This window comes from Drosophila innubila (assembly GCF_004354385.1).
Source record: "Drosophila innubila isolate TH190305 chromosome 2L unlocalized genomic scaffold, UK_Dinn_1.0 4_B_2L, whole genome shotgun sequence".
NCBI classification, from domain to species: Eukaryota; Metazoa; Arthropoda; class Insecta; order Diptera; family Drosophilidae; genus Drosophila; species Drosophila innubila.
This window is the reverse complement of record NW_022995372.1, coordinates 6,997,598-7,025,455: the sequence shown is the minus strand read 5'-3', so window position 1 is coordinate 7,025,455 and position 27,858 is coordinate 6,997,598. Positions and strand designations below refer to the sequence as shown.

The following is a 27,858-nucleotide window of genomic DNA, read 5'->3' as shown; positions in this document are numbered from 1 at the left end:
CTTGCTTCTTCTTCTTTAGTATCTTTATCTTCTTCTTGCTGGCCGAAACCGACGCTTGGATATAATTTCGTTTTTGGTTTTTGGTTGGTTTTGGATTTGGAACCGTGTGGCATTGTTATAATTATGGGAATTCTTATTGTGGTTTCTCACTTTGTGTGGTTTTTGGACAGCGCAATTTTGAAAAAAGGCAGGAGCTGAGGGAGCTGGGGGAAAACTGGTTTACTGCAGACTAACGAAAGATTAAAAAATAAAAATAACTATAAAAAGATAAAACAGTTTGGTAAATGGCGTTGCACTACTGAATATGTACTATTAGTGTATTCAAACAGTCAAGGCAATTCCTCACGTCTATCATATCAAAAAAACAACAACAACAACTGCAAATTGTGCAGTCTACAAAAATCGAAACCGAAAATCCAAATGAAAATGAAGAAGAGAGCGTATAAATTTTGTTTATATAAGCGGCAAACTGCCAGAATTTTTGGGGCAAGATCGGTCGTCAGACATTGTTTATAATATAATGCATGTACGAGGGCAGTTCATAAAGTTTATATCAATAAGAGACTGATTATCTTGAAAATTCAAATTAAATATCGTTGTATTTTTATTAGATTTTGGGATTGCTAGAGAGGAAATCGTTGTTAAAATTAATAAAGAGGAATTAAACGCACATGTAGAGAATTCTTGGATATAAACTTCAGAAAACTATACTATCAACATATATCAACAAAAGATACTGCAACTAGTTATTTGATCTCATATATCTACTTTATCTCTGTATATAATTTATTTCAATTTTACTGGGGTTTATTTACTCCTGGGCTTTTTTTTTTTGTAAATCCAGACAATAACAAAAATGCTTAAAATTTTTCTAAAATCAAATCCAAACAAGTGCGCATTGAGCATTAGCTGTAAACTATAAAGCCCATGACTTATCATTCAATTTAAAAGGTATACAGTCATAGCGATTCCAATTCGGACTCGCGTCTCTAAGTAGAACGCCTCCAGCCTACAGTCCCCAAGCGGAAGACTGTGGGTGGTGAACTGACTCAGTCATAACAGACTGCGCCAATATTTACACAACATTGATGGACATATTCAACATGTTTACCTAATTTGTATGTGCCGGCTTTCCTCTATTTCTTTTTTTTCATATTCTTTTCATTTCTTAAATTTCATTTTATTTTTTAAGCTATTTATAACTGGCATACTAATTTGTAATTTGTTTAATGATTCACTTAGAGCATTTTATGAACTGTGGGAATTGGGAGCGACGCCTGTTAACCCCTACAATCAGTCAGTCTCTATCTAAGGTATTCCTACACTCTCAAGCATTACAAAATTGCCAGCACTGATAAGATTATGGACAGGGCCATTAATTCTCAGAACTGACGAGTCTTTAAATAATATAGTACTTAATATTTTCCTGTTAACTGCGGGATCTATTAATTAGGGGTAAGCAACAACACTGAATATCCATTTAAGATCAGTTCATTAGCTGCAACCTTAAGTAATTCTCATTCTAATCGAAACTTTATTAAAACAAAACTCACACACATTGTGACGTCACACAAACCACGAGATCGAAGAAAGAACAGTTATCTTCGGTGTATAAAAAAGTATACACATCAATCGTTGATATTATGTACTTGAATTGTTTATAGAATAGCCTAATTCATCGATCCATTCATGAGTACTTTGTGAGTTATTGCAAATCAAAACAAATGTCTACATAATTTTCAATTAACGAGCCAATTTGTATCATTTTATTGAATTATGAAAATTGTCTAGACTCTATAAATAACATAAAATTCTCACGAATTATGCACACGGCAAGCGCTTTCTATAAAAGTAGCTGAAGTTTTCATTACTTTCTCGAAAATTGAATATAAACAATGAAAATGAAAAATATTTTAAATTGTAGAAATGTGTCAAAAGGGCAGATGCGTTCTTAATTGTAAGTAGGCAATGTAGTTAAGTATATAAAATAAAAAAAATATTTCCATTCAAAATATAAAAATTTAAATTTAAAAAACAATGAAATAAAAAGAAATAAGTCTTCTAAATGGCAGATAAGTTTATTACTGAGAGTAAACACTGTACATGAGTATATGATTATAATTATGATCTTGCGATTAAAGGAAAATTATTTATATTTAAAACATAAAAATCTTCATTTTTAGGTTTCATATAACAATTTAAATTTATAATGCAATAAAATAAAAAATAATTAATGTGTCAATATTTAAGATTGCGAGTAAACACTGTAGTTAATTATGTATGTACATAATTATAATTATGATCATGCACTGAAATCTTATGCGCTTCTTTGTGAATATTTATGTCTAGAGAAAACTGATGACTCAAATGTTGTGCTTTACCTACTTTCAATAATATTGCGTTGACGCGAGCAAAATGTTTAACCCAAAACAAAAAACAAAATACAGAAAATAAAAAAAATAAATAAATAAATAAATAAAGAGAAACAGCAGCCGATTGACAACTGTAAAACATGGCCAAGTATGTATGGAATATGACTACGCCATGCAAATGACGTAAGCGTAAGCGGGAGTCGCATAAATAGCCAAGTACACAGGAGGCCAAAGCTATAAAAAAAATAAAAGACAAAAACAACAAGAAACTATTTGGCGCATTGAATGTACAATTTACAATCGGCTAACAAGAAACGCATGATTTATTAGCGACAAACATTTGCGAAATTACAACTCAAGTTTATGGCAAAGGCGTCTCACCCACACAATCAAAGCGAATGGGAGAGGGAGAGTGATAGTGAGAATAACCAGATATATGCACTTAACGTAACGTAAGTGTATTTGTTGTGTCTTTCTCTCTCTCACTCACTCTCTGTGTGTCTCATCAATTAAATTGTATTGCGGCTTGGCTTTCAATTGATCATTGATCAATGCAAAATCTGTATTCGTATTTTGTCTCGTAACGTAAGCTCGACGTAAACGGCAAGGTCGTTGATTTCATTCATTCACAAATCCAATTGGGTTTCGCTTTGATTCAGACCTGAGCAAGACGGAGATGGAAGATCAATGCAAATTTCGCTGGTTATATTCTTTATTAATAGTTCTCTCACTTTGTTTTCTATCATTTCTATGCACGTGCTTACACCCGCAGAAGACAGCAACAACAACAAGTAATAGACTTGACGTCGACGTCGCCGTCGCTGATGCGCTGCTTCTGCTACTGACGTGCGCAGCGTTAATTCTTTCATTCTCATTTTTTTTCGTTTTTGTTTTTGTGGTATGGTGTTATTTTTGTTCTTTGCTTTTGCTTCATTTTGTGGAGCTTGTGAAAGGAAATAATTACTTTATTTTTTGTTGTTTCGTTGGCCAGCTGCGAGCTGCATTTTCAAAAAGTTTTCGAAAATTCAAATTTGTTTGCAAGCTTTTTTTTGGTTTTCTTCATGAGCTAATATGTGTGCCTTGCCCAATACTTAAAATTTAAACAGTTATAAACAGTAAATAAAAAATAATAAAAGAAAAATGGGCAGGAAATGCTCGCGTCGGTAACATAATTAAAACAACTTGTAGGTCAAGACGTGGGTGGGGGGAGGGGGTTAATAGTGTTGCAATAACGGTAAATTCAAGACACATAATGACTCAAAAACTCACGCTACTGACTGACAGCGGATGAGAGAGCAATTGAGAAAGTGAACGGATGAGAGGAAGAAACAAAAAGAGGTGGAGAGAGCAAGAGAGAACGGGAGATCAGTGACAAATTACAAATGGCTGACAATTAGTTGCAGCTTTAAACGGTAACTTCCGCGCAATCAGAAAGCAAAAGAATATTAGACAAAATTGCACATCAATCAAAAACAATTAAATAATTGCTATCAACTTACTGGAGTGCAGATGCGAAAGTAGAAGCAGAGCAGACAAACAAGACCACAAGGAAGAAATCAACACCTACACACCACACACACACTCTCTTGTCTCTGCTCTCGTCTTGAGCGTCGCCTGCTCTCTCACACAGGGCGGCAGATGCGAGAGTGAGACAACAGTGCAATGACAAAGACAATTGTCAAGTGCTGTCGCTGTTGTTGTTGTGTTGTTGTTGCTTTTGCTGCACTTCCTACTAGGAAATTCTATGGAAAAATATGCAGGCGACAGCGGCGTCGGCAAGTGTCATTTGAGACGCACACGCACACAAACATACACACACACACGCACACTCTCACGTAGAGAGATCTTTGCTGAGTGAGGAAGCGGCAGCTGTTACGGTTCCATGTGTATGTGTGAGTGCATTTAATGCTCTTTCTTATAGTATGCAGCAAAATTCATAAAATCAAAGAGCGAACAGCAGCAACAGCAGCTGTCGCAACAGTACAACTTCAACTCTAGTTCCAGCCGAGTCATGTAGTGTAATGGAATGAAATGGGGTGGGGGGATGGTTTGGGGTTGCTGCTGCTGGAACCCCATGAACTTTTGTGCTCAATATTCCACTTGCCAAATGGCAGGACTTGAAAACAACAACCACAACAACTACAACAAATTGCATAATGGATGCCAAAACTTCATTTGGCTGCCAGCAGCGATTGTGAATTGTGCTTTGATTAATGCACAGCAGTAAAAGCGCCCTCTGGCGCTTCATTCCAAAATGTGCCGAATTGCAGTCGCATTCCCATTGGATGATCATCATAATTATTATTATTATTCCATTTCATTTTAGCAATACTTTTCATATTTTGCTGGAAACTGCGGGTGGCTAATTTTGCGCATTTTCACTCACTCACACGTGTTTGCGTGTGTGTGTGTGTATGTCTAATTTTTCCGCGCTGCCCTAGAAGAACATATTCATTTAATTTTTGGTTTTTTGATTGTTTTTCTCGCCCACCTATGGCGGCATTCAACGAAAATTTGTTCAATTTCGGTAATGCGAGAATTTTCTTCTTTTTTTGGTTGCTACCTGACTGTGTGTGTGTATGTGTGTGTGTGTGTGTGGGCGTGGGAAACGCAACTCATCGAAAAATTGCAATTGTCGAAGGACGTGTGAAAATGTGCGGAAGACAGGAAACGTGACCTGGAAGCTGCCCCCACCCCCCTGCTTGCTTGCCATTCTAGGAACTGGAACTGAAACTGGAAGACTTGAACTAATGGGCCAATGCCAATAAACAATAGTAAATAACAATCAATGTAAAGAGTTTGAATGAAATACGCACCTTTTTGAGAGAGTCTCTCTGCACAGTGTGAGAGCGTGAGAGTGTGAGCGCGTATTCCAAAAGCAGCTTCCCAAATGCGATGACGAATTGATCGAAAGAAAACACAAAACTTTCGACTGACAACACACGAAATTGTCAAAATTCCATAAGCAAATACAACAGCATACACACTCTCAAAACTCGCGAATATGACGTAGGAGAGTGAGTGAAAAGAGACAATTGAGCAGCTTGAGAGCTTTTTAGTAACTTTTGCTCTTAAGCCGTGCGAGTTCAATTCGCTTTAAATTTATCTTCTTTTAATTCGATTGAGTTAAAGTTGTAGACGATTTTTCACACTTTTCTTACGCTTTTGCCGTTTTTTCTTTTGTGCAGCATATTTATTTATTTGCTCTTTTTGAGTAGCAACAATTTATTTATTATAAATGCTCGGGCTCCCACACAAACACACACACGGCACACACACACACTGACAACACGTACGCAACGTAACGCACCTCTCTTTCTCTCTCTCTCCCTCTCGCTCTCTTTCTCATTTGCTCTGCAAGCACACATAGACAGAATATTCATTCACGATACGATACGATTACGATACGTATAAATGATCTGCGCGCTCGCTCACACCCATATAGAGGAGAGCATTTATTGTTGTTGCTGGATTTGTCTGTTTTGTCTGCCGTTGATGGCTGCGAATGCGACGGCGACTGCTGCGGCTGATGGTGTTGAAGAAAATCCAAGAAGAAAAAAAAGTAATACTAGTATATGAATTGAATGCGAGCGCAAAGCAAAAGACGCACAAAAGTAATTAACATGAAAAAATAAGTGCTGTTTTTCTTGTAGCTGTTGTTGTTGTTGTTTCGTTGATGCGCTCTCTCGCTGTCCAAATTCTTATTCTATTTAGCTTGATATATTTTTGTCTGATTTTTTACTTTATTTTAATTTTTAATCGTTTTATGGTGTCTCAGATGTTGTTGTCTACCTGTGCCAGCGCTGCCGACGACGCTGCTGCTGCTGTTGTTTTACGTTGAACAAGCACAAAAACAACACTCACAACACTCACGAAACGTTAAGTGGCAAAAGCAAGAGGGAAAATACGATACGCTGCGGAACGAACGGAACCCGTATATATGCACGCGCTCGCATTTAGAAAGGCACTCGATTACACGGCAATTACACTTGCATGCCGCTTTTATAAATTATGATTTTTGATTTCTGTTTAGTTCGCTAATTCGTTTATTTCGATTAATTTCGGTTTTTCATTTGCAGCTAAATTTTCTCTCTGCCACAAAAAATCCACTCGCGTTACGCGTTACGTTACAGACAAAATACAAGCGCTTCTTTTGCTTGACAGCGACAGTCTGAACATTTGGTTGTAGTTGTAGCAGGTTGCCACCTGGTGCAAAGGCTGCCACCCTTCAAATTTTCCCGATCTGGCTTGATTTTTTGTACTTAAAAAACAAATACATTTCCGAAATTAGGTGTTTTTCATTTTTGTACCTAATTTCGGATTTTTTTTTTTAGATTTTTTTTCAATTTTTGCATAATTTTTTTTAGAATTTTCTAGGTTTTTTGATATGTTTTTTTTTTTAATTAAATTTTTTAACTTCTATTCTCGAGGGCTGACGAACTTCAAACCATTATTAAATTGTTTACTTAATTTTGTCTAATTTCGAAATAATAATAATTTGATAAAAATAAATTATTAATTTATTGCAAGATTATTTGCACTTTAAAATTTGCATTCAGTAACTGTGGTTATGGGCAGCACTTCTTGTTTTTTCACGCTCTTTCAGGGTTCGATTTAGCGAAGAGATCTCGAAAAGAGGCGCGCAATTTAAAATCACAAATTTAAACAAAAAACTATGATTTAAATAAGCAGTAAAAGCAATTATGGACAAATTCCATAAAATTCAAAATTATTTACAAATAAAAATGAGTGATTTGTTCTCGGGTGAGAAGTTACAAATTTAGTTTTAACAAATTATTAAAATTCCATAAATTTTCGTTCTTTGAAAATATAAAATCAAAATAATTGCTTTTATTTATAAATAAATAAAAAAAAATGGATTAAAAAAGTTGGACAGTTTTTTTTTATTTCAGCTTTTTTGCATCGCAATTTTAGCTATTTTTCCGATGCTTTCCAGCCAGAAACAGCTAGTTTCCAACTATAGTTGGCAGCACTGTTAACACGCGCTTTTAAAAAACGAAAACAAAGTTTTTAAGGACAAATCAAAACAAATGGGTGTTCGTGGCTTAACCAGCTACATAGCGCAGCGCGCCGAGGTCTATTTGAAACCCTTTGAGCTCCACAACACAGCGCTAGTCATCGATGGCGACAATTTGGCGTGTAATTTGTACAAAGACGTGACCGGCACTTATTCCGCTTTCGGCGGCGATTACGATGATTTCTATCGCGCCGTTCTTCAGTTTTTCCAGGTGCTCGCCGAGTGCAATATTCGTCCCTATGTGCTCATGGATGGTGGCTACGAGGAACGTAAATTGCGCACTGTTAGCAAGCGATTGCGTGGCAAGATTTCCGTGATTAAAAAGATAAATCCCTGTGCCTCCATCACCCTCTTCCCACTGCACCTCAAGGAGGTGTTCATAGACGCCGTCAAGGATTGCGGGGTCCCCCTCATGCGTTGCGTCTTCGAGGCGGACGATGAACTCGCCGCTTTGGCCCGTAAACTCAACTGTCCCGTACTATCGTATGATTCGGATTTCTATATACACAATGTCAAGTATATCCCGCTGATCACACTGACCGTCAAGGTGCTCACCAAGCAGAGGAAGCAGTCGGGATCACAATCACACAATCGCAGATTGAGGCAACACGAGGCGAAGCATGTAGAGAAACGCACCAAGTCCCACAAAATCATGTCGGGCATTAAAACTGCCTTCTCGGAGTCACCGGCAAAGGCGGGAAAGACGTACAAGTATCTGGATTGTTGCATCTATCGTGTAGAGCATCTGTGTGGGCGTGGCGCCCTTGGCCCCGAGAAGCTGCCTCTCTTTGCCGCTCTCCTGGGCAACGATTACATAGCGCGGTGAGTGAAGTGGTGGATTGAGAGAAGGGACTCAGCTTATTTGTATACCCAATTGTAGTAATAGTAGGATACAATAAGAATAAAACTTAAAAATTACATTAAAAAACTTATGAAAAGTTAAATTATGTTAAGATAAATTACTTTGATTCTGAATCAAAATTGAAGAGTTCAATAATTTCCATTACTGTCTGTTTTACCATACTTTTCCTTGAAACTTTTTGAAATAACAAGATATTTGAAAAAACGCTATGTATTATTTGCCGATTGATCGACAACTCGATTCTTTTATATATATTTATATTTCAAACACAATTCGTAGTTTATATCACGACTAATAACTAAATTCAAATAATTCTGTGATTTTAAAAATATTTAAACGCCATTGATCTCATTATTTGTATTTGTAACTTTTGGTAAGAAATATAAACAAAACAATGGAGTTTAAATTTGTAGCATACAAATAATAAATATTTGAATTGAGTAATGTGAATCTTGTTTATTGATTTAATTTAATTTTTTGTATTTAATTATAAAATAAGTAATATTTAATATAAAAATAAGAACTGAGACATAAATTAACATTATAATAAATTATATATTAATTAATGAACATGTTTTTCATACTGTGAATACTAGACTAATTTATTTTCTATTGATTTGTAGCTCTGCCTTTCGCAACTTCTTTGCCGCTGGCTTGGGAAAAGCTGGACGCAGTCGAAAATTGAAGCAACAACAGCGACGGATTCGAGTGATTCTTCAATGGCTGCGGGAGCAGACGGCGGAGTCCGCATTGAACAAAGTGCTCTCCCGGTTGAAGAAGGTGAATATAAATGCATTTATTAATAAATAAACATTTGCTCACAGTTAATTCTTTATGTTATCCTTAAAGTCCCAGAGAGATTCTCTGGTGGCTCAGGTGCAGGCGGCCATTTCGGGCTACTCCAATGAACTCTGTCACTCCTATGATTTCTTTGACAAGCACTACGAAGCAGCTTTTCCCTGCATCGAAGCCTACAGCGAGCCGGAAGAGGAGGAGGAGGATGTTAATGAAGCTGAAGTCAACGCCTTGAGAAACTCTGATGAGGAAGAGGAGGAGCAGCAAGAGGATACTGACAAGGATGAAAAGCAACTGGAGCAAAGCAGCAACGAAGATGATGGAGAAGGAGATGAAGATGTAGCTCATCCTGAAACCGAAATTGAGGATAAAACTCTGCTCTTTCCCCAATGGTTTCTGGACAAACTCTATCCAGGGAGTATCCCACGTTATTTTGTGGATCTGTTGCACCTCAGAAAGTACATCAACAACCCACAGATTGAACATTTTGGCCACCACGATGCAAATGCGCTGGCATTGCCCATACTGAACTATAGCTTCGCCTTGTTGCATCATGTGGCAGGCGAGGAAACACAACCAGATCTGGATGAGGAGGGTCATCCTCTGCCCATTGAATACACATATCTAACCCGAGCCCTGCGTGTGACAAATGTTCGTTATTTTCGTATGCCAATTGAGCAAAAGCCTGCCTTTGAATTTGTGCCCTCATCACCGGATGCGAGGCATCTTCGTGTGATTTTTGAGGAGCAACTGCCACACGCAAATGTTCCTCAACTGTTTGAGCATTTGGAATTGTTGCCGGAGGATTTACAGCTCTACTTTCTGGCCATTGTCTACTGGCTGCACAAATCGGAGCATTGTGATCTGTTGCATCTGCATGCGCTTCTCTTGTGTCTCGTCGTGCTGCGCACTGTGGATGTGACCATTCCCGCCGAGCGGGAAGTCAAGGAATTTGCCCGTAGATTCGGCAAGATTTTGAAACAAGAGCGTGCAGTGCGGGATAAGGAGGCGGCGGAGGGAGTTAGGCGTGGAATAAAGCCCACGTTGCTGGAGTTGCCCGTACCAGAGCGTATGCCACATGTGCCCAAATCCGATTGCTATCTGGTGCAGGAGAATTTGTTGCCGCACTTTCACATGCAGGAGATCTTCAAGAAGAAATACGATTTGTACTCCACGACAGTGATTCATTCGTTTGCCGAGTTTCAGTCGGTTGTCTACCAACTGAATGGACTCAATGCATTGCTCAATCAGCCGAGGAGCAGTCCTCGAATGAATCAACTCTTCTGTGGCGCCTTCATCTATAATCTCTACGATTTATTGCGAAATCGCATCGATGTTCGTTATCATGTCGAGCATTTTTTGCTGGCAGACTCCCGTCTCATGTTTGATTTTTATTGTTATCTGTACGATTGGTGTGCGCCCTTTGTGCCCCACTGGAAGCAGCAGTCGGAAACGGAGCAGGCAGCGGCCAAAGTCGTGGAAAAGAAGCGTCTGAAGAAACAACGACAGGCGGCAAGAAAGGCGGCCGCTGCTGCTGCTGACGATGAAACAACTGCAGATCCCAATGCAGAGCAGTTGCAGAAGAGTGAGGACGAGGAAGATGCATTTTTCGATTTAAACAACAAATTCTGTGGTTTAAAAGTTTAACAATTAAATACGTTTTGCAATTATGAAATTTTAAACTAAGGCGCCATTTTTGAGCAGAAGCAAAGTTTAACAACACTGGCTGCTTACAAGCCGTAAATATCGTTTGCAGTAATCGATAACAGAAGTAGAGGCAATAAACAAACAATCGTTTACATCACTTGTACTTGAATGACACTTGATTTTCTTACATGTGTATTGAACAAACAATACTTGTAGTGGGTGGCATACAAATTAATTAAACACTACTTTTGTTATGACTAATAATGTGAATTAATTAGTGTATATTTTCTAAATATGTGCAGTACATATTTACGAAACAGCTGTGCAAGGCGCATATTTTGATGGTGTCATTCCATCATAACGCCAACACAGCGACCGCGCAGCTGACGTCGCTGCAAACTCAGATTTTGTTATCGTTATAATCAGTTCACAAAAAAGAAAAACAGATTTTACGAACTAAACGAAACTATTTTGCGATTAGTTTAGTAATTAATTAGCAACAAAATCACTGCCAGCAACAAATGCAACTAATGTGAGCTAAAAGACGCGACCGCAACCCTGGGAACGACAATAGCCAAAACAAAGGTGACGAGGGCAACAACAAAAATAAAAATCACAACGTCATTTGAAAAGCGTCATTGTGGTGAGTGTGGGGAGGGGCGCGAGGACTCGGAGTCGCAGTCGTAGTAGTAGATGCTGGTTAGCCTATACGCGCAGTTAACACGCAGAATGGATAGCGTTTTTGAGGCATACCTCGGACCCGACAGCATCTTGGCGGGCGCTGTGGGCGGAGCGGTGGGCGGCGGTGAACCAGAGGATATACCAAAGCGCAACACAGATGTTTGGCTGCTGGGCAAACGCTACAATGCCATACAAGGTGAGAGAGTGTGTGTGAAAAAAGTGTACCATATATTCACGATTACCGATTTTATCTATTTGTAGGACTGGATGTCATACGACGTGATATTGAATCGCGCCTGTGGTGCACATATCGTCACAACTTTGTGCCCCTGGGCGAGATGCAGCTGACCAGCGACAGGGGCTGGGGCTGCATGCTGCGTTGCGGTCAAATGGTGCTTGCCCAGGCACTGATCGATCTGCATTTGGGTCGCGATTGGTTCTGGACACGAGACTGCCGGGATGCCACCTACCTGAAGATAGTCAATAGATTCGAGGATACACGTAAAAGCTACTACTCCATACATCAGATCGCTCTAATGGGCGAGTCGCAAAACAAAGCCGTTGGCGAGTGGCTGGGACCAAATACTGTGGCCCAAATACTCAAGTGAGTGGCCAGGGGGAATCCCCAACATGACATAAATAATTATCTTGAACTTTACACACAGAATTCTTGTGCGCTTTGATGACTGGAGCTCTCTCGTAGTTCACGTGGCCATGGACAGCACTGTGGTGCTGGACGATATATGTAACTATTCTAATTTCTAAATATAATATTTCTTTAATTAACCCTGCATCATTTGTAGTCCTTCGGTGCCAGGAGCCTGGTGAGACGTGGAAGCCCTTGCTGCTCATTGTGCCGCTGCGTTTGGGCATTAGTGACATTAATCCCATGTATATCCCTGCATTGAAGCGTTGCCTGGAGCTAAATAGCAGCTGTGGCATGATTGGCGGTCGTCCGAATCAGGCGCTCTACTTTCTGGGCTATGTGGATGACGAGGTCTTGTACTTGGATCCACATACATCACAAAGAGCTGGCGCCGTGGGACAGAAAGAATCGTCAGCGGAACGGGAACTAGACGAGAGCTACCATCAAAGATATGCGGCCAGGTTGAGTTTCAGTGCGATGGATCCTTCCTTGGCTGTGTGCTTCCTCTGCAAGACACGCGACAGTTTCGATGAGTTGCTCCAACAGTTGCGCCAGGAGGTGCTCAGTCTGTGCACGCCCGCGCTCTTTGAGATTAGTCAGTCCCGCGCCGTCGATTGGGACACAGCAGATGATATTGAATGGCCAGCCATGCCCGACATTGATTGGCCCGCCAGCAGCGACTCTGAGCCATTTGCCATACTGGGTGAGTGAGATGGTTTTTCACTCAATTATTGTTGTGTTATCAATGTGCTCCAATTGGCAGGCAAGAGCAGCGACGTCGACAGTAAACCCAGTGCGCCCATCTGAGAGAGAGGTCGCTCACGGCGACTGCGCTGTGCATTACGTACATGGAACCCGTACGAAACTGAAACTGGAGCAGTTGTCATGCATCCCAAGCGGATGCTGCGATTACAGAAGGGCTAATAAACAATAAGCGAAAACTAGACTTAAATTTTACATTGTTTACGATTGAAACCACACACACATGCACATAGTTACATGCATAACGTTCATTTATTTGAAGATTGTCATAACTCAAAAAATACAATTTTAATATTATTGCAGAAGGCAATAAAAGTTTTCAGCTTCATTAATTTTTATTTTAAAGCACTAATATTTTTCAATATAAATATTTCTGTATTAACAAGGTTTTTTCATTAACTACATTCTTCAAATAACTGAGCGCTATACATTTATGCAAATACACACACACTCATATATATGTATATTTAATATTCTGCTTTATTGTACGATATATTGACTCCATGGGAGACAATTTGGCATAAACTCACACATACACTTACACAAACGCAATGTTTATGCATTCAATAATGCTGATGAATACAAACTACCTTAATAATTGATTAAAACACCATTTTTTCTAGATATATTATATATACGGAAGTTGTTTAAGATTAATCCGAAATATGCTTTTCTTTCATTTGTTTTATAAGTTGTTTGTATGTATTCGAATTTGTTGTAGTAAGTATATGAATGTATGTTATTCGTTTATATTTCGGGTGTGTATATATTATAAATATGTATGCTCAAAATATGGATCAACAACTAAATACATAATACTTGGACTAAATTTATGCATGCATGTATAAATTTCACTAGATTTAATCAAACCTCAAGCACAATTGGACTGTTCCTTTGTTGATATAATAATTTATATTTTGGCATATTTTTATATACAGAAGAATCTCATGATAGATTTTCGGATAGCTAAAGTTTAATTTTTAAATATATTTAAAAAAATTTTTTAAATGGATCGAACTTTTATCTTATTACAAAAGAATTTATCCGGAATGACAAATAAATATTAAATTTTATAATTTGCCAAATGTCGTGCACTCAAATTTTGGATCAGCTTTTGGCAATTTAAATTTCTGAGCTCCTACAGTATTCCTTTTCTTAAAAATATTATTAACCTCTTTGCCTAAGCAAAATATAATTTTGTATAGAGATTTTTAATTGGGAACAGTCTAATATGTGCTCGTGTCATAACCATCAATTTGTTGTATATTATATAATAAGTATAATTAATTAACAGTTTACAAAACTCCAATTCTACACGAAATAAGGAACTCTTCAGCTATTTCGTCTCTACGCTAATAACATCGCCTCTCTCCCTTGCCTGGACTATAAAATTGACAGTAATCATTTGTCGATAATAATGAATTATTTAAGCATTTAACAAATTTGTTGGCCTACAATATGCAGCATTGCCGTTCGATGCGTTTCTCCTGCTTCGGTTCGATATGCAGCGCCATCTCCACATGCTTTCTGGCCAACCAGGATTGCTTTTGCAGCCGATTGACCACAATGCGATAGGCGCCAATGATGTCGGATCTTGGGCCACTGGGCGATGCTGTGATCAGCATTTGAGAGCTGACGCCAAGCTCGGCAAGGAGTTGCCTCGCCTCAAACTCTAGGGCACAAAGCTGGCTGAGATCGTCGGTGTTTGTGGGCAACATGACGCAGCTGCCCGTCTCCGCATCGTAGTTCTTAAAAAGCGGACAATCGTCGGCGACTTCGACGCTCCAGGGACTCATCTTTGTCGGTGGTCCACCATTTGAGAGCTGCTTTTCCGGCTCCGTTTCGATGGGTGTTATCTTCTTCTTCAATGTGCCGCAAAATAAAAAGTTACGTCTGCTCGGCCCGGAACGTTTTGTCGACTCGCCATTTGCCTCCTGCTCCTTGGCATTTCCCGGAGGGATTTCAGCAATTCCCAGCTCGATGGGATGCAGAAAACTGTGCACAAACATCTCGTTCTGTTGACGGGTATTCATGCTAATGGCCGGCTTCTTGACCACCTCGGCATAACGTTCCCTTAACGAGGCCGTCTTCCGCAGCCGATGCGATTTTCGGGCCCAGAAAATGGAACGCTTGACGGGTTTGCTGTGCAGGTTCAACTCTTGTTGCATCAACTCGGCACTTAGCTTGGGACAAGTGACAAATTGGCTGGTCAGCATGTCATCAATTGTGGGCCGCTGGGCGGGCACATGAATTAAGATTCGTTCTATTAAATATGACAAGTAATTGAGGAATTGTTTTCATTTATTTGCGATTCACGGACTTACGGATTAGTCTAATGCAGGGCAAGCTGAGCTGGCCGGGAAGAAGATAGTCCCCTTTGAGTATGGCTGCCTTGAGTCCTGGTATGGTGGGAGCCCGAAATGGCATATTCCCAACGATCATAAAATAAAGCAAGATGCCCAAGGCCCAGACATCCACGGGAGCACCAATATAATGGTCATCGGAGAACAATTCCGGAGCCGCATAAGGCGGCGAACCACAAAATGTGTCAAGCTTCTGATTGGCACCTGTCACGATGGTAAAAAAAAAAATGATAAAGTAAAAATTTGGATTATGTTTAAAGGATGCTACCATTAATAAGCTGAGTGCTAAAACCGAAGTCGGCCAACTTGAGACGATCCTCGGAGAGCAACAGCACATTCTCCGCCTTAATGTCGCGATGCACATATCCCAGATTGTGCTGTAATTGGAAAAGTATCTTTAAATCTCTTCCACCTATGTAAAGGATATTATACAACTAGTGACGAAAGAAATTTTTTTGACAAGGGATTTTTAATTTAATATTAGAGCTAATCTATAAAAATAATAAACATGTTTTTTATATTAAATGCTACATTAAGTATACTTTTTGACAAAATTTGAAATCAGAAATTTTGGGACTTAAATATCCTCGTTTTTAAATATTTTATATTAAATTAAATATTATTCGTAACAAAATTGCAAATTAGATATTTTGGGACTGAAATATGTTTTTTCAGTGCACTTTTACCTCAAATCTTTTAAATTTAAAAATGGTTAATACATTAAGTTTAATGTTCTTCGTCACGAAATTTAATATCAGAAATTTTGAGACTTGAATATGCTTTCGCCACTAGACTTTTACCTCGCCTAAAGTTTTTTTAACTTGATATAATGCAATCTGTGACTTACCATATGCTTAACAGCCAGCAGTAGCTGCTTAAAAAGCGGCGCTGCATGAATCTCACGCAGTGGACCACCCTGTGTGATATGGTTATACAACTCACCACCGCGTACCCATTCTGTGACCAGATAAACCCGTCCCAACGTCTCAACAACCTCAAAGAGCCTGTTAAGTTAAGAGGAATTTAAGAATGTCACAAGTGTGTACTTGATTCATTAGCTTCACTCACCTCAATATGTTGGGATGATGAACACACTCGAGAGTCGCTATCTCGCTGGATAGCATGCGTAATGCTTTAGCATCTAGACCGGCACGGTCCAAGTCAACTACCTTGATGGCCACCTTGTCTGTTAATGGAAATATTGGATACTTCTATAATTCATGAAATCAATGTCACACTTACCTCGTGTCAACTGATGCACGGCCAATTTCACTTTGGAGAAGTTCCCGCGTCCGATGTCGCCACAGAATCTGTAGAGACCTATGCGACGGCCTATTGTTACCTGATTTAAAATAAAAGCAACAACAATTTAATTTATAAAAATTTATTTTTTTATATATTTTAATAATTTTTACATTTCTCTCCTTTACTTGTATTTCCCTTAAATCTTTTCTTTCTACTATATCCCTTTCCAGTTTTTTAATTTCCTTTTCGTTTCGTTTTTTTTTGTATTTCTTTCTCTGTTTTTTCTTGTATTTCCTGCGTCTTTCCGCAACTTCAGTTAACACCTGTTTCTTAGCGACTTTGAGATCTAGACGTTTTAAATTCGGTGAACAGAATTGTATATTTCAAAGTTTCTTTTAAAATTGAACACTCTTTTTGATGATGAACATTCCCATTAATTATTTTCAATAATTTCTCTTAATATGATCAAGATCAAATATATTGAGCCCAATTTGCATAATTACGTAAGCGCCAAAAAGCAACTTTTTCAGGAGAGACATTTTTGAGTTTCGCAAAAATGGAGCTTACGTTATTTTTGCAAATAGGACTCGATGCATAGTTTTCCGAAGTTTTTATTTAACGCAAGCGCCTAAAAGTAAGCAATAATTTGAGTCTAATATTCATAGATACTATTTTTCTTCATATAATATAAAGAGTGTAAGTTTCGTTTCTTTTATTTTTTTATGAGTAAATATTTTGTATCTTTCTTACGATTACTTTCGATTAATTATCTTATTTCTTTTCTTGATTCTTATCATAGATATTCTCACAATAGAATTAGCTGAAATTCTTTCGATTACTTATCTTCTTTATTTTCTTAATTCTTATCATAGATATTCTCACAATAGAATTAGCTGAAATTCTTTTCTTCTTTTGTTTTCTCGCCTCTTTCATTTAATTATTTTACCTTATTCCCCTCACTTTGTCCGTTGCAATCAGTTAACTAATCTACTTAGAGCAAAGACAAAAAGACACATAACTAAGTATGTATGTATGTGCATTGTGAAGAGCTCTTCAAACCATTTGCTTTATTGTTAATCAAGGTCAAGTGCGGGGCCTGCAATTTGGTAATGTAAATGTAATTGGAGAGAACGTTGCTGCAGTTGCTATGGCTTTTGTGGTTGAATTTTCTAAATCCAAGTACTGTAGACAAAGGCAGCTGTTGCAAACGTAGCAGCTGGCTGCGTTAATTAACGCTCTGCAAAACGTGTCGTATACGTAATGCGGTGGAATTACATTTGCCACACGCGCCTTTCGCCTGCACACACAATGGCAACAACTAAACAACAACACAACGAGGCAAGTCTCGATGAATGAGCATACACACCAATGCACACACCTCCTTACACACACACAAAGAGTGTGCCTGCTCATTGGGGCGCAAGAAAATTAGCCTTGAACCTCGACATAATTGCAGCGCAGCAACTGCGACGTTGACGCTGGCGTTGACTGCAGGAACCTGCATTAGCTAACCAAGCGTAAGCTTTGAACAGGAGCGGAGTTACCTGTACCCTATCCACAGGTTTAGAAAATCTGGACAGCTACAATTTTAACCTAAATTAAATTTAAGAAAGACTATCAAATTACAATTAAACAAACAATTAGAAGTACAATTAATCCCAATTGTTCCAATTTAAATATTAAACTGTTAGTAATAATACAGATTGTTTAAAAATTCGATGCTGTAAGCGTTAGCTTTGACAAGGGGCTGAGTTTCCGGTATCCCATCTAAAAATTTACAAATTCAAAACAGCTACAATAAGTTTTTGTTGAGTTGAATTTTAATATTAGAAAGACTCTTTAATTACAATAAAAGCCACAAATCCAATAATAGAATATTTTGGATCAAACCATCTGTGATACGATTAAAATTGCATAGTTTCCCAGAGAACTTGACAAGACACTTTTCCCCCAATTGGAAAAAAATTATGTAATCATACAGATTCTATATAAATTCTGTGCTGTTTTTTTTTAAATACATCAGTTTCATTTAAGTCTTCGTAAAAAAATCAACAGCATGAAGCTTTTCTCTATTGCTACCATCCTTGTGTTCGGTCTTAAGTATAGTAATAATCTCTAAGTTATTATGAAATATCCAGTTGTACAATTTTAGCGTAGCTTAAAAGAGTCAAGCAAAGTCGATGAACGGACTGCCACATGACAAAACATTTTTATTTCTTTGAAAATATTATGTGTAATCAAACTTTCAATTCTAATAATTAAATTAAATTTCTTTGTCAGATTTCTCTTTAATCGATATAACAAAATTATTTTACGCAGCGTCGGATGGGTAATTAAATTACCGTAATTTCGTTCTAAGAGGCACTTAAATTCAAATCTACTTTATAATCTTACTCACACTTTAACTTGACTTCATTTCAAAATAGAGCCCTAAAGCCTTTATTTTTCAATGTTCTCTCCTGACTCTGATGTCAGCATAAAGCACACAAAGCTCTGGCCTCCATTCAAGTTTGACCGCAACTTGAGGCAAACTCTTTGTCTTTCACTCTCTCTCTCTCTCTCTCTCTCTCTCTCTCTCTTTCTCTCTCTCCTACTGCCTCTCTCCTTCTCTTTCTTTGTTGTTGTTGGCACTTACCTCGTGACCACATCTCGGATCGCATTGCAACGCTTTGGTCAACCGCTGATAAGCAGGCGTTGGCGCTGTCGGCTGACAAATTGTCAGCGGCGGCAGCGGCGTCGACGTCGTCGTCGTTGGCGGCTGCGTCGCTTTCACAGTGGCTGAACTGCGCAGCGTATTGGTATCCACGGCTGCCGTTTTGTTGCTGTCTCTGTATCAGCGATTGAAGGTGTAGATAAGTGAACTGAAGGTGTAGGTGGAGTTGAAGGTTGAGGTGGCAGTCAGTCAAAATGCGCGACGCCTTTGACGGCAACTTGTTGCTCTTGGGCTTGTTACGACTCTCGGACTGTTGCTTGTCTACGAGTATTAGCCGTATCTTATTATTGGTCTAATTGTTTGTCTAGCTGATTTCGCTTCTTAGTTTCCCTATTTCTGTCTGGACTTATATTATAAAAACGCTTCGTTTAAAGCTGAAATTATAAGAAATATTTATGAATATGGTATAGATAGTTAACTGGGATACATAGCGGTGATTGTTCATTTAGTTCATAAGGTAATTGTGTTTATTTTAATTTTATTTTAAGTCTGTAGATATTATAAACACACGATTTTATATTAATTTATAAATTCGATACTAATTTATAATAACTTTCGTTTTATTTATAGCATAGTCTTTGAATAAAAACACTTAAAATATATGAAAGTTAGACTTAAATTCCATATCAATTGCAAATCAATTTATCTTTATATATCTGCATTAATTTAATCGTAGCATATTTATCGGATTGAATAAAATTGAACAAGCTTTACAATTCCGTGTTTGTTTGTCTATCATATTTTCATTGTAAATGTTAATATGGCAAACTCATCGTGCAAATATTCATTATCATATTTAATTGGACTCAACAAATATTTTGCCCGCTTGGCAGCAGAAAATATATCTAAAAATGTGAAACGAAAATGGGAAAAACTGCGTTTATATCGAGCAATAATTGTATTGGGCGAAAGGCCAGTTATGATAATGAGCCAGAAAACTTGTATGCCGTAATCAATATGCGTTGCCCGAGCTGCTCATCTAATTAGGAAGGACCACCGACAGGGACTAACAAGCTTAGTTTTCCCAAAGTGGGCACAAAGAAACCAGAAGGGAAAAGATTTCCAATAAAGCAATAAGCAATTCTGTGTAATAATTTAATAATAAAAGGACCACGTTATCTTGGCAACAGATACAGCGCAATTTCATTTAGCTGACAGAACTCTTCCATATAACATTCCCAAGACTTTTCCCCCCTCGGTCCCACAGTCCCCTCTCTTCAGCGTCGCATAGCAAAAGTTAACGTGAAGTAATTACGTAAATGGATTTTCTGCGTTGCTCAAATTTCCTGCACGTCCTCTCAAATGAAACATAGAAACGGCAAGAACAACAACAGAAACAAAAATAACAACAACAATAACAATCATGTTTATATGGCTGTTGCCCTCGAAGCGTGACAGGAAGTTTGTAAGGAAGGAAGCAAGCAAAAGGCGCAAGCAACTGACGACAACGCTTTCTAGACATATAGCCAACAATATTTCAACTATCAACATTTTTAAAATATGATAAAGACCACAAAGGCCAATGGCAGCCCGAGCCCACAGAGGAACGGCAGGAGGGGGACTGGCAAAAATTTTACGACAACTGTGCGACAAGTGACGCCATTTAATGATTGACTGACAAGTTTTTCCCACAGCAACGAATAGGGAAAGCGCTGAGCATAAAGATAAAGATACAGAGTAAAAAGATTGAGGCAGCTTCAAGTGTGTGTGCAATTAAATTCACATTTACATACACATTTCCATTCACATTTCCGACTGCTTCAGTCGCAATTTTCATTTTGCGCTCAAAAGTATGCAACACATTTTTTCTTACTTATCAAACATGGCGCAGGCCGAAAAGCAGTCGAGTGTAATTGCATCTGTGTCTGTCTGTGTGTCTGCCTGTGTGTGTGTGAGTGTGTGTGTGTTACCTTGAATGTTTCTTTTGCCAAGTCGACACTGATGTGCATACATTTGCATGCTAATGCCAGGTTTCCCACTCTCTTTGTGTCCCTGTCTCTCAGGTGCTTGTGCGTGCTGCTTGAATTACACTTTAATTACAAAACTAAACATGAATGCATTTGATTTCAAACGAAAATAGAGACGAAGCTCACTCACAGCTTATACTTCTATATTCCAAGAAGGAAAACAGGCAAATCTACTTCGCAGTTAGTAGGAAACGTTGACAAAGCCCAGGCAAAATCTGACAAAATGGCAACGCAAGAAGATATGCACTCCAGACTATGGCCATATCTGGGTCATACATAACTTGGTACTTGTAAACACAGCCAAAGAGCAATTGGCAAGTTATGTCTTTGAAGTCCACATATATCATAGAATCAACTTTATAATTTGAAAGCCGTTCCAGTTGCACATGAACTAAGACAGACACTTAAGCTTAATTGAATTTGAAAGCATGCAAGTTGTTAAAACTGTTTGAGGGAATTTAAGTGATTTACTATTCTAGCATAGAGTTTTTAATTAAAACAAGTTGGCAATTAAAAGTGGACTGAAAAGGGCGCATTTGAAAAGAAAAACCCTGTTAACATTTATTTTAGATTTTCACAAGCTCACTGCCAATAATAAATTTTTGCACAAATTAAGTTTGGTCACAATTGCAATTAAACATTTTATTATAAAAAATCAAGCTGTGGTAATTAATTAAAAAATTAAACTTGAGAGAATTAATAATACTCGAGAAAATAATTCGAGTTGATTATGATATTTCAGAAGGCGGAAGCTAACGGAGATCTTTAGACTTTTAAAAAAGAAATATATCCGCAATGAATATTTTTCAATCATTTAATTGAGCGTGTCCAGTGTATTCTTCAATCATAGCCACAAATTTTAAATTAAAAAATTTTTTTGTTATAATTTTTAAAATTTAACATTTCTGTGATTTTAAAATTTATGTTAAATTGAAAGTATGAAAGTATAATATTTGGTGCCTTAGTTGACGTTCAATAAATAATTAAATATTGAAATAAGGTCATCTTTAAAACAGCTAAGCAAACATTTTGTAACTAAACTCCAACTCAGTTATAAACTATTTAATTAGTGTCAGCACAGTGAACTCGTATTCTAAACAACCAACAATAATTTTTTACTTGGTAGTTGCAAAAATTCCTTAACTTGTTCTGTTGTTTCTCAAAGCGGAACAAGTCTTTCGTTCAACTAAGCAAATCAATTTGTAATTCAAGTCGACAAGCATAACAGGCAATTTCTCATGCCACTGTCTTGCCATGTCTTGAAACAGTTAACGGCTGTTGCTCCAAGATGCCAAGATGATAGAGATGGAGAAGGACACACTGTGTACTTGTTAACATCTGCACTCAAGCAGCTAACTGAAATTTTGAAAATTTTTAGGTCAAGTTCAATTGCCAATTGGCAACATTAATTATGGGAAGGACTTGGCACTGTTGACTGACATCGAGCGAGCAGCAAGTTCAAATAAATTGCACGCCTCGTAGAGCTAAGTGAGCGTAACGCCCTCCAAGTGGATAACAGCCTCCTTCTTCTGCCCCTCCTGTCTGTCTACCTTAGTGCGTTTGCTGTTGGTATAATTAAAATATTTGCTGTATATGAATCATGTCATGCGAGTGAATCAGATTCGAACAAGTTGCGTAGATGTCGTCCGATAAAAATAACAAACATCACATAATGCAATTGCAAATGGACGGACGGACGGACGGTGGGTGGTGCAGTGGACGCACCACTTGGCTAGAGGCTAGTCGAGGCATAAAAATAGAAAGCTCCAAAATTAACCGCAGCTGCATAACGAGCACAAGGACAATTGTTGTTGTTGTTGTTGTCGTCATCGGTCAGCCTCCAACTGCTGCAATATATATGTAATTTGTTATGGGATGCTTGCTGCTGCCACGCCCACTCACCCACTTCACTGTATAATCGATCGGCATCTGCATAAATATTCCAAAAACCACAAAAACAAGCAGCAAATGTAGAAAATGAAATTAACAAACATTGAAATACGAAAGAGAAAAGCGAGAGTATTTTGTACAACAAACAACGGCATAACTAAGTGCCTGGCTAAAGGGAAAAAGGAAGCATACAAATGGCATTTATCACAATTTGCACGTATAATTAATTAGTTTTTACGCTCGGCACAATATCAAGCGAAAGAAGCCACTCGAAATTCCGCATTCCAAATTCAAATTCAATTTGAATTCGAATTTGAATTTCATAAAGCAAATGCGACAACAAAAAACGAGCTGGTTATGACGCGAAAGGGGGGCGAAGTAGTGGGAATGTCCTTCAACTTCAACTTAAATTTCTAAGTGAGCGAGGGGGGGGAATTTTAAGGGGGCATATGGAGGTTACATAAAATGTTGGCCAACATAGAATAAATAACGATGGCGACACAACAACAGGAAAAGCTATAACAATAAGTTGGTCAGAATTCCTGTTTATAAATATACGACAATCAAAGACTCTACGATTGCGATTAAAATTCATCTTTCTTTCCTCTCTCTCTTTTTTTTCTATATATAATTTTATATACAAATAAAGACTTAATGTACAGCTAACAACAGTGTCATAGCTAATAAATATTCCACATGTTACTCCCATTTAACAGCCATAATATTTCATTTTCTTTACTTATTTGTAGTTTTATATTTTTTTAATATACTGCAACTTTTTGTTAAATATTTTGCTGTATTTAAACCTTAACAGAATTAAATCATGACGCAATAAAACGAGTGTGAAATTTTTCATATGACAGCAAAAATCACTTTAGCTGACAATCAAAATAAATCATTTTCGTGCAGCAAAATGTGCAACAACAGTTGAATTTGTTTAAATGTTAGCAGCAGGTAAATAGATTTTATTTATTTAGGTCGAAATAATAGTCTATAGAATTGACAATAATAGTATTTATTTTCTGTAAGAGATGTTATCAGAAATAATATTGTAATATGTTAAATTAATTTTTCGATGTTCTAAATAACATTTTATTGTGTAAGAAGGAATGCAATTAGATTTAAATAACACAACAAATTTATTTAAAAAAAAGTCTTTAAAATGTATTTTATATAAATGATATAACTAACATTAAAATATTAACACAATAATTTTTCTTTTATAAATTAAAAATTTTATCAAGAAAATTTAAAGAATTTCGCGAACCTAATTTATTTTCAATAAAAAATAGAATTGTATTACATTTAATTTTTATCATAAATTAATAATGTATTTTTTTTATTAATCAATTTTTATATTTCGAAGTTTTTGAGCTATGGGAGATACTTGCAATAGACTTGAAATAAAAAATTGAAAAAATTAAATTAATTTGAATTAGACTTTTTAATAGCTGAATAAAATATTCTATTAATTTAATTCCCTGTCAGCCTCAAGACCTTCAGTTAGATTTCCTTATTCAAGCTCAAGTATTTGGAAGAGCTGGAATAATAACTAAATTATAGGCGGGCAGCCAAATGGTTGGTTAAGTGGATAGAACTTGACTTATCGCTGCTGCTTCCCGCAATTGCCAGCAATTGTTACAAGCAATCCAGGTGAGCTAAAGTACCCACCATTACAATTCTCTAATGGCGATTCGCAATAATGCAAATACTCGCACTCCAGTCGACCTCCGGCGAACATGGGAGCAGTCGACCAGAGAACAGCGCCGATAAGCCAAAGCAAATTTCTCAGTTCTTTTTTTTGGACAAACGACAACGATGGCGAAGAAGGAAGAAGGAGAAGCAGCTAAAAACCTGAAGAAGTTAGAGGTAGATGCCAATAGAGGCGACGTACACTTGACGGTGGTATTTTTTCCCAAGCGAAGAAAGCAAAGAAATGAAAGAAAAATTTGCATACAAAAAACCGAAAGTTTTGCGGAAGTTGTATGCGAATTTCGCATGGGCGCACGCCGAAAGTGGGCGTGGCCAAAACGCCGTAAGGTGTAATGACTGTAGAATGTCGTAAATTTTTAAATTACTTTACTTTTTTCTGTCTACGCCCGTGTAATTTGTGCAGCTTTTTCAACTTGGCCAAGACTTAGCACAGGTTAGATACTGTCATGGGAAGAGGGGGAGTGGCCTCAACGGCTGGGAGTTTCCGTTGAAATGGTAAATTATGAGCCACGCACCAGTAAACGCCGCCAATTCAAGTCCAAAAACTCTAGACTTGAAGTCAACTACTGAGCCAAGTGCGCCTCCGCCTTTTGTTAACTGAATGTCAAATCTATTGTCGCTATTGAATGGCGAAAACTAATCTACACCACATAAAAAGCCACTATACTCAACACACACAAACACACACTCACACACACTTATTGATATAGACACACACAGAGACAGCGCAGGCGCAAATGAATATAAGACGCTGTCGACGCCAACGAAAAGCTTAAGCAATTTAAAGCAATCAAAAACTATGCAAAAACAAAATAATAATAACAAATGTTAAGAAAACAAATAAGCATGCTGGAGAGTATGCTCGACTTAAAGATAGTTTATTGATAGCTGTTGTAAAACCTATGTAAATATAATTATTTATATAACCTTCAAGTAGATGGAGTTACCAAAAAAAACTGTAAATAAATAAATAAGATTTTCATTTAACAAACTTTTTTAAACAATAAAGTATTTCAAAAAAATTAAATTGAATTTTAAAATTTAAATGTTATACTCTAGCAATGGAATTTTTAATTGAGCATACGAATTAAGTATACGCATTATCCTGACTTGTTGGCATAACAAGTATTAGGTTATTGTTCCAAATATTACTTTAAATATAATACTATATAATTAATAATTTAATTAATTATTAACAAAATCATTAATTTATTTAATTAATCAATCAATAAATTCTACATTTCCAATTTATATTTTTCATTTATATTTTTTCTTTGGCAAAATAAATTATAACTAATTAATGTCGATGAGCTATAAAACTCTACACTTTAAACCCCAAAGCTGCTTTCCTTTCTTAACTTTTTTTACAGGGTATACAAAAAAAAAACCATCACTTTGAGAGACGTGTAGCAAGTGAACCGACACCGACATCGACGCCGATGATGTCAAGCCTAATTTGTTGGATATTGGAGCACCCGTGACCAGGCTGGTCGTCGGAAAGTCGGACAGTCAGACGGTCGAACAATCGACACTCAATGTCATACCCATTTTCAGTTTTCATCAGTTGAGGGCGGCTCAAGTACAGATACACGCACTTGTGACGTGATCCATTTACCAGACAAATATACCAAGTTCCCCCTTGCGTTTACCCCTTGTCTTAGAACTAGTGGACAACAGATTGATCACATTGTTTTCAGTTTGCAGACTCATCGATAGATTCGTTTGGTCTTTTGTTGACAGCCAGTCCAAATACAATTCTACTTATATTGGAACAGAACAGTTGCCACGTAATAGACGCTAACTGAACGGCGCCCTCATGTCGCACATATCATGCAAATTAATATTAATTAAGCGTGTCTCAATTTCCGTTAGCTTTTTTGTTATTTTAAGAGTGCAAACTTGACGCCGGGTAATCGAGATGAATAGAAAAGATTAGGCTTTGAGTAGGCTCTGTGTGGGCTCCGTGCACTTGACCAAGTGCTCTGGAACTTTCTCAATTTCTGAAACAGCTCAATCACGAGTAGAAAGCATTCTGAGAGATAAATTCGTATTCCAATGAGTGTCAACGATCATGAATATATGCGATTAAAAAAAGTATATACTTTAATGTCATATAGGCATCAAATTATTGAAACTTTCTGGCCAAGGGAATTGGAAGTTATTATACGTTCTGTGTGCTAGAAAAAACTTTTCCAATTGTAATTTATATTAATGCTTGATAAATATATTATTAGTCAGCATTAAGAACTAGATAGTATTATTATAAAATGCGGATAATAACTAATAAAAAAAAATAATTAATCTGCAAAATCCAACTAATTTGGTTGGTTGGTTTTATTTTCAGTGGCACCCCTGATATATTAGATATGTTTAGTCGAGGGCCCAGTAGCTAGTACTCTAGTCTAAGTTTTTATATTATAAGAAACTTATGTATAATATTTAATTTAAAAAAAATAAATAAAACACTAGATATCCTCAGAAATGTAAGCAAAGTGTAAATCGAAAACAATCCACACATATATAATAAGCCCACAAATCAATTAAAAATTACTCATATTTAAGCGTAGCTGAATTTGTATATGACTGAGAAAATACTTTGAAATGGGCGTCTGTGCATTAGCATTTTTAATTGCTTCATTAGCGATGTGGTATCTAAAAATAATCGGAGCAAAAATATAAAAAAACAGAGAGCCAAAACACGCAAGGGCTTGTTAGTTGAAGCCCCAATCTCAAGATATTAAGGGATTACCACAGCACGGCAGCTAAAAACAATAAAGCCCACTGAAAGAATGTTGAACTATTCGTTTATGCACATAAAATTGTTTGTACTCAGAATTTGTTTGTTAAAAGCTTTAATAAGAAAAAAAATTAATAATTTTAATACTGTTGAGAAATTTCGTTCTTATAGTATTATAATATACTTTAGCAGGAAATTTTAACAAATGTAATTCCAAAAAATATATTTAAATAAATTTGTTCTCTATCAGTTATTCATCTCAAAGGAAAATCTTTCTACGAATTATATAAAAATATTTATAATAAATACCAACTAAAGTTGGCTGAGCTCATAGGTAAGAAATTGGTCAAAAAGAACTGCCAACCACTAGTTAATTCAGTTCTTAGAAAGTTTTTGTTTAAGTTGCAAACCTAAAAAGGGATGACCT

At 37.1% G+C, this 27,858-nt stretch overlaps 4 protein-coding genes across 5 annotated transcripts in view; 2 read left to right on the top strand and 2 right to left on the bottom strand.

The window, feature by feature from the left end:
* Positions 1 to 6,542, bottom strand: part of LOC117794510 (protein Star) — a 31,827-nt gene extending 25,285 nt beyond the window's left edge. Inside the window, exons 1-2 of one of the 2 annotated variants that reach the window (XM_034635147.1) lie at positions 6,165 to 6,542; positions 5,189 to 5,898 (exon numbers count right to left, since the gene is read on the bottom strand). The gene's annotated coding sequence lies outside the window, so the exon portion shown is untranslated. Of the gene's footprint in view, positions 1 to 5,188; positions 6,017 to 6,164 lie in introns of those variants that run through there. The other variant, XM_034635146.1, reaches the window with a different exon arrangement.
* An 818-nt stretch (positions 6,543 to 7,360) lies between these two features.
* LOC117779681 (protein asteroid) lies at positions 7,361 to 11,318 on the top strand. Its single transcript, XM_034615949.1, has 3 exons — positions 7,361 to 8,232; positions 8,896 to 9,052; positions 9,122 to 11,318. The coding sequence occupies exons 1-3, from the start codon at positions 7,424 to 7,426 to the stop codon at positions 10,712 to 10,714; spliced, it is 2,559 nt and encodes an 852-aa protein (XP_034471840.1). The 5' UTR covers positions 7,361 to 7,423; the 3' UTR covers positions 10,715 to 11,318.
* LOC117779682 (cysteine protease ATG4B) lies at positions 11,058 to 13,632 on the top strand. Its single transcript, XM_034615950.1, has 5 exons — positions 11,058 to 11,591; positions 11,657 to 11,999; positions 12,061 to 12,140; positions 12,199 to 12,744; positions 12,805 to 13,632. Exons 1-5 carry the CDS (start codon positions 11,408 to 11,410, stop codon positions 12,846 to 12,848), a joined length of 1,197 nt encoding a protein of 398 aa, XP_034471841.1. The 5' UTR covers positions 11,058 to 11,407; the 3' UTR covers positions 12,849 to 13,632.
* Positions 13,633 to 14,254: 622 nt separating this feature from the next.
* LOC117779683 (MAP/microtubule affinity-regulating kinase 3) lies at positions 14,255 to 19,244 on the bottom strand. The gene is made up of 7 exons (XM_034615951.1): positions 19,047 to 19,244; positions 16,409 to 16,508; positions 16,235 to 16,352; positions 16,014 to 16,170; positions 15,435 to 15,543; positions 15,128 to 15,370; positions 14,255 to 15,066 (listed from the first exon to the last, which is right to left on the bottom strand). The coding sequence occupies exons 3-7, from the start codon at positions 16,288 to 16,290 to the stop codon at positions 14,255 to 14,257; spliced, it is 1,377 nt and encodes a 458-aa protein (XP_034471842.1). The 5' UTR covers positions 16,291 to 16,352; positions 16,409 to 16,508; positions 19,047 to 19,244.
* Positions 19,245 to 27,858: the final 8,614 nt, after the last annotated feature.

Excerpts from the sequence above, each read along its gene's own strand:
- LOC117779681 (XM_034615949.1), top strand. The coding sequence starts at position 7,424 with ATGGGTGTTCGTGGCTTAACCAGCTACATAGCGCAGCGCGCCGAGGTC. Across the intron at positions 8,233-8,895 it reads GGCAACGATTACATAGCGCG|CTCTGCCTTTCGCAACTTCT; the intron begins GTGAGTGAAGTG and ends ATTGATTTGTAG. Across the intron at positions 9,053-9,121 it reads TGCTCTCCCGGTTGAAGAAG|TCCCAGAGAGATTCTCTGGT; the intron begins GTGAATATAAAT and ends TTATCCTTAAAG.
- LOC117779683 (XM_034615951.1), bottom strand. The coding sequence starts at position 16,290 with ATGCTATCCAGCGAGATAGCGACTCTCGAGTGTGTTCATCATCCCAAC. Across the intron at positions 15,544-16,013 it reads TGCTGGCTGTTAAGCATATG|CACAATCTGGGATATGTGCA; the intron begins GTAAGTCACAGA and ends TTCCAATTACAG. Across the intron at positions 15,067-15,127 it reads GCCCTGCATTAGACTAATCC|AACGAATCTTAATTCATGTG; the intron begins GTAAGTCCGTGA and ends CATATTTAATAG.
- LOC117779682 (XM_034615950.1), top strand. The coding sequence starts at position 11,408 with ATGCTGGTTAGCCTATACGCGCAGTTAACACGCAGAATGGATAGCGTT. Across the intron at positions 12,141-12,198 it reads TGTGGTGCTGGACGATATAT|TCCTTCGGTGCCAGGAGCCT; the intron begins GTAACTATTCTA and ends CATCATTTGTAG. Across the intron at positions 12,745-12,804 it reads TGAGCCATTTGCCATACTGG|GCAAGAGCAGCGACGTCGAC; the intron begins GTGAGTGAGATG and ends TCCAATTGGCAG.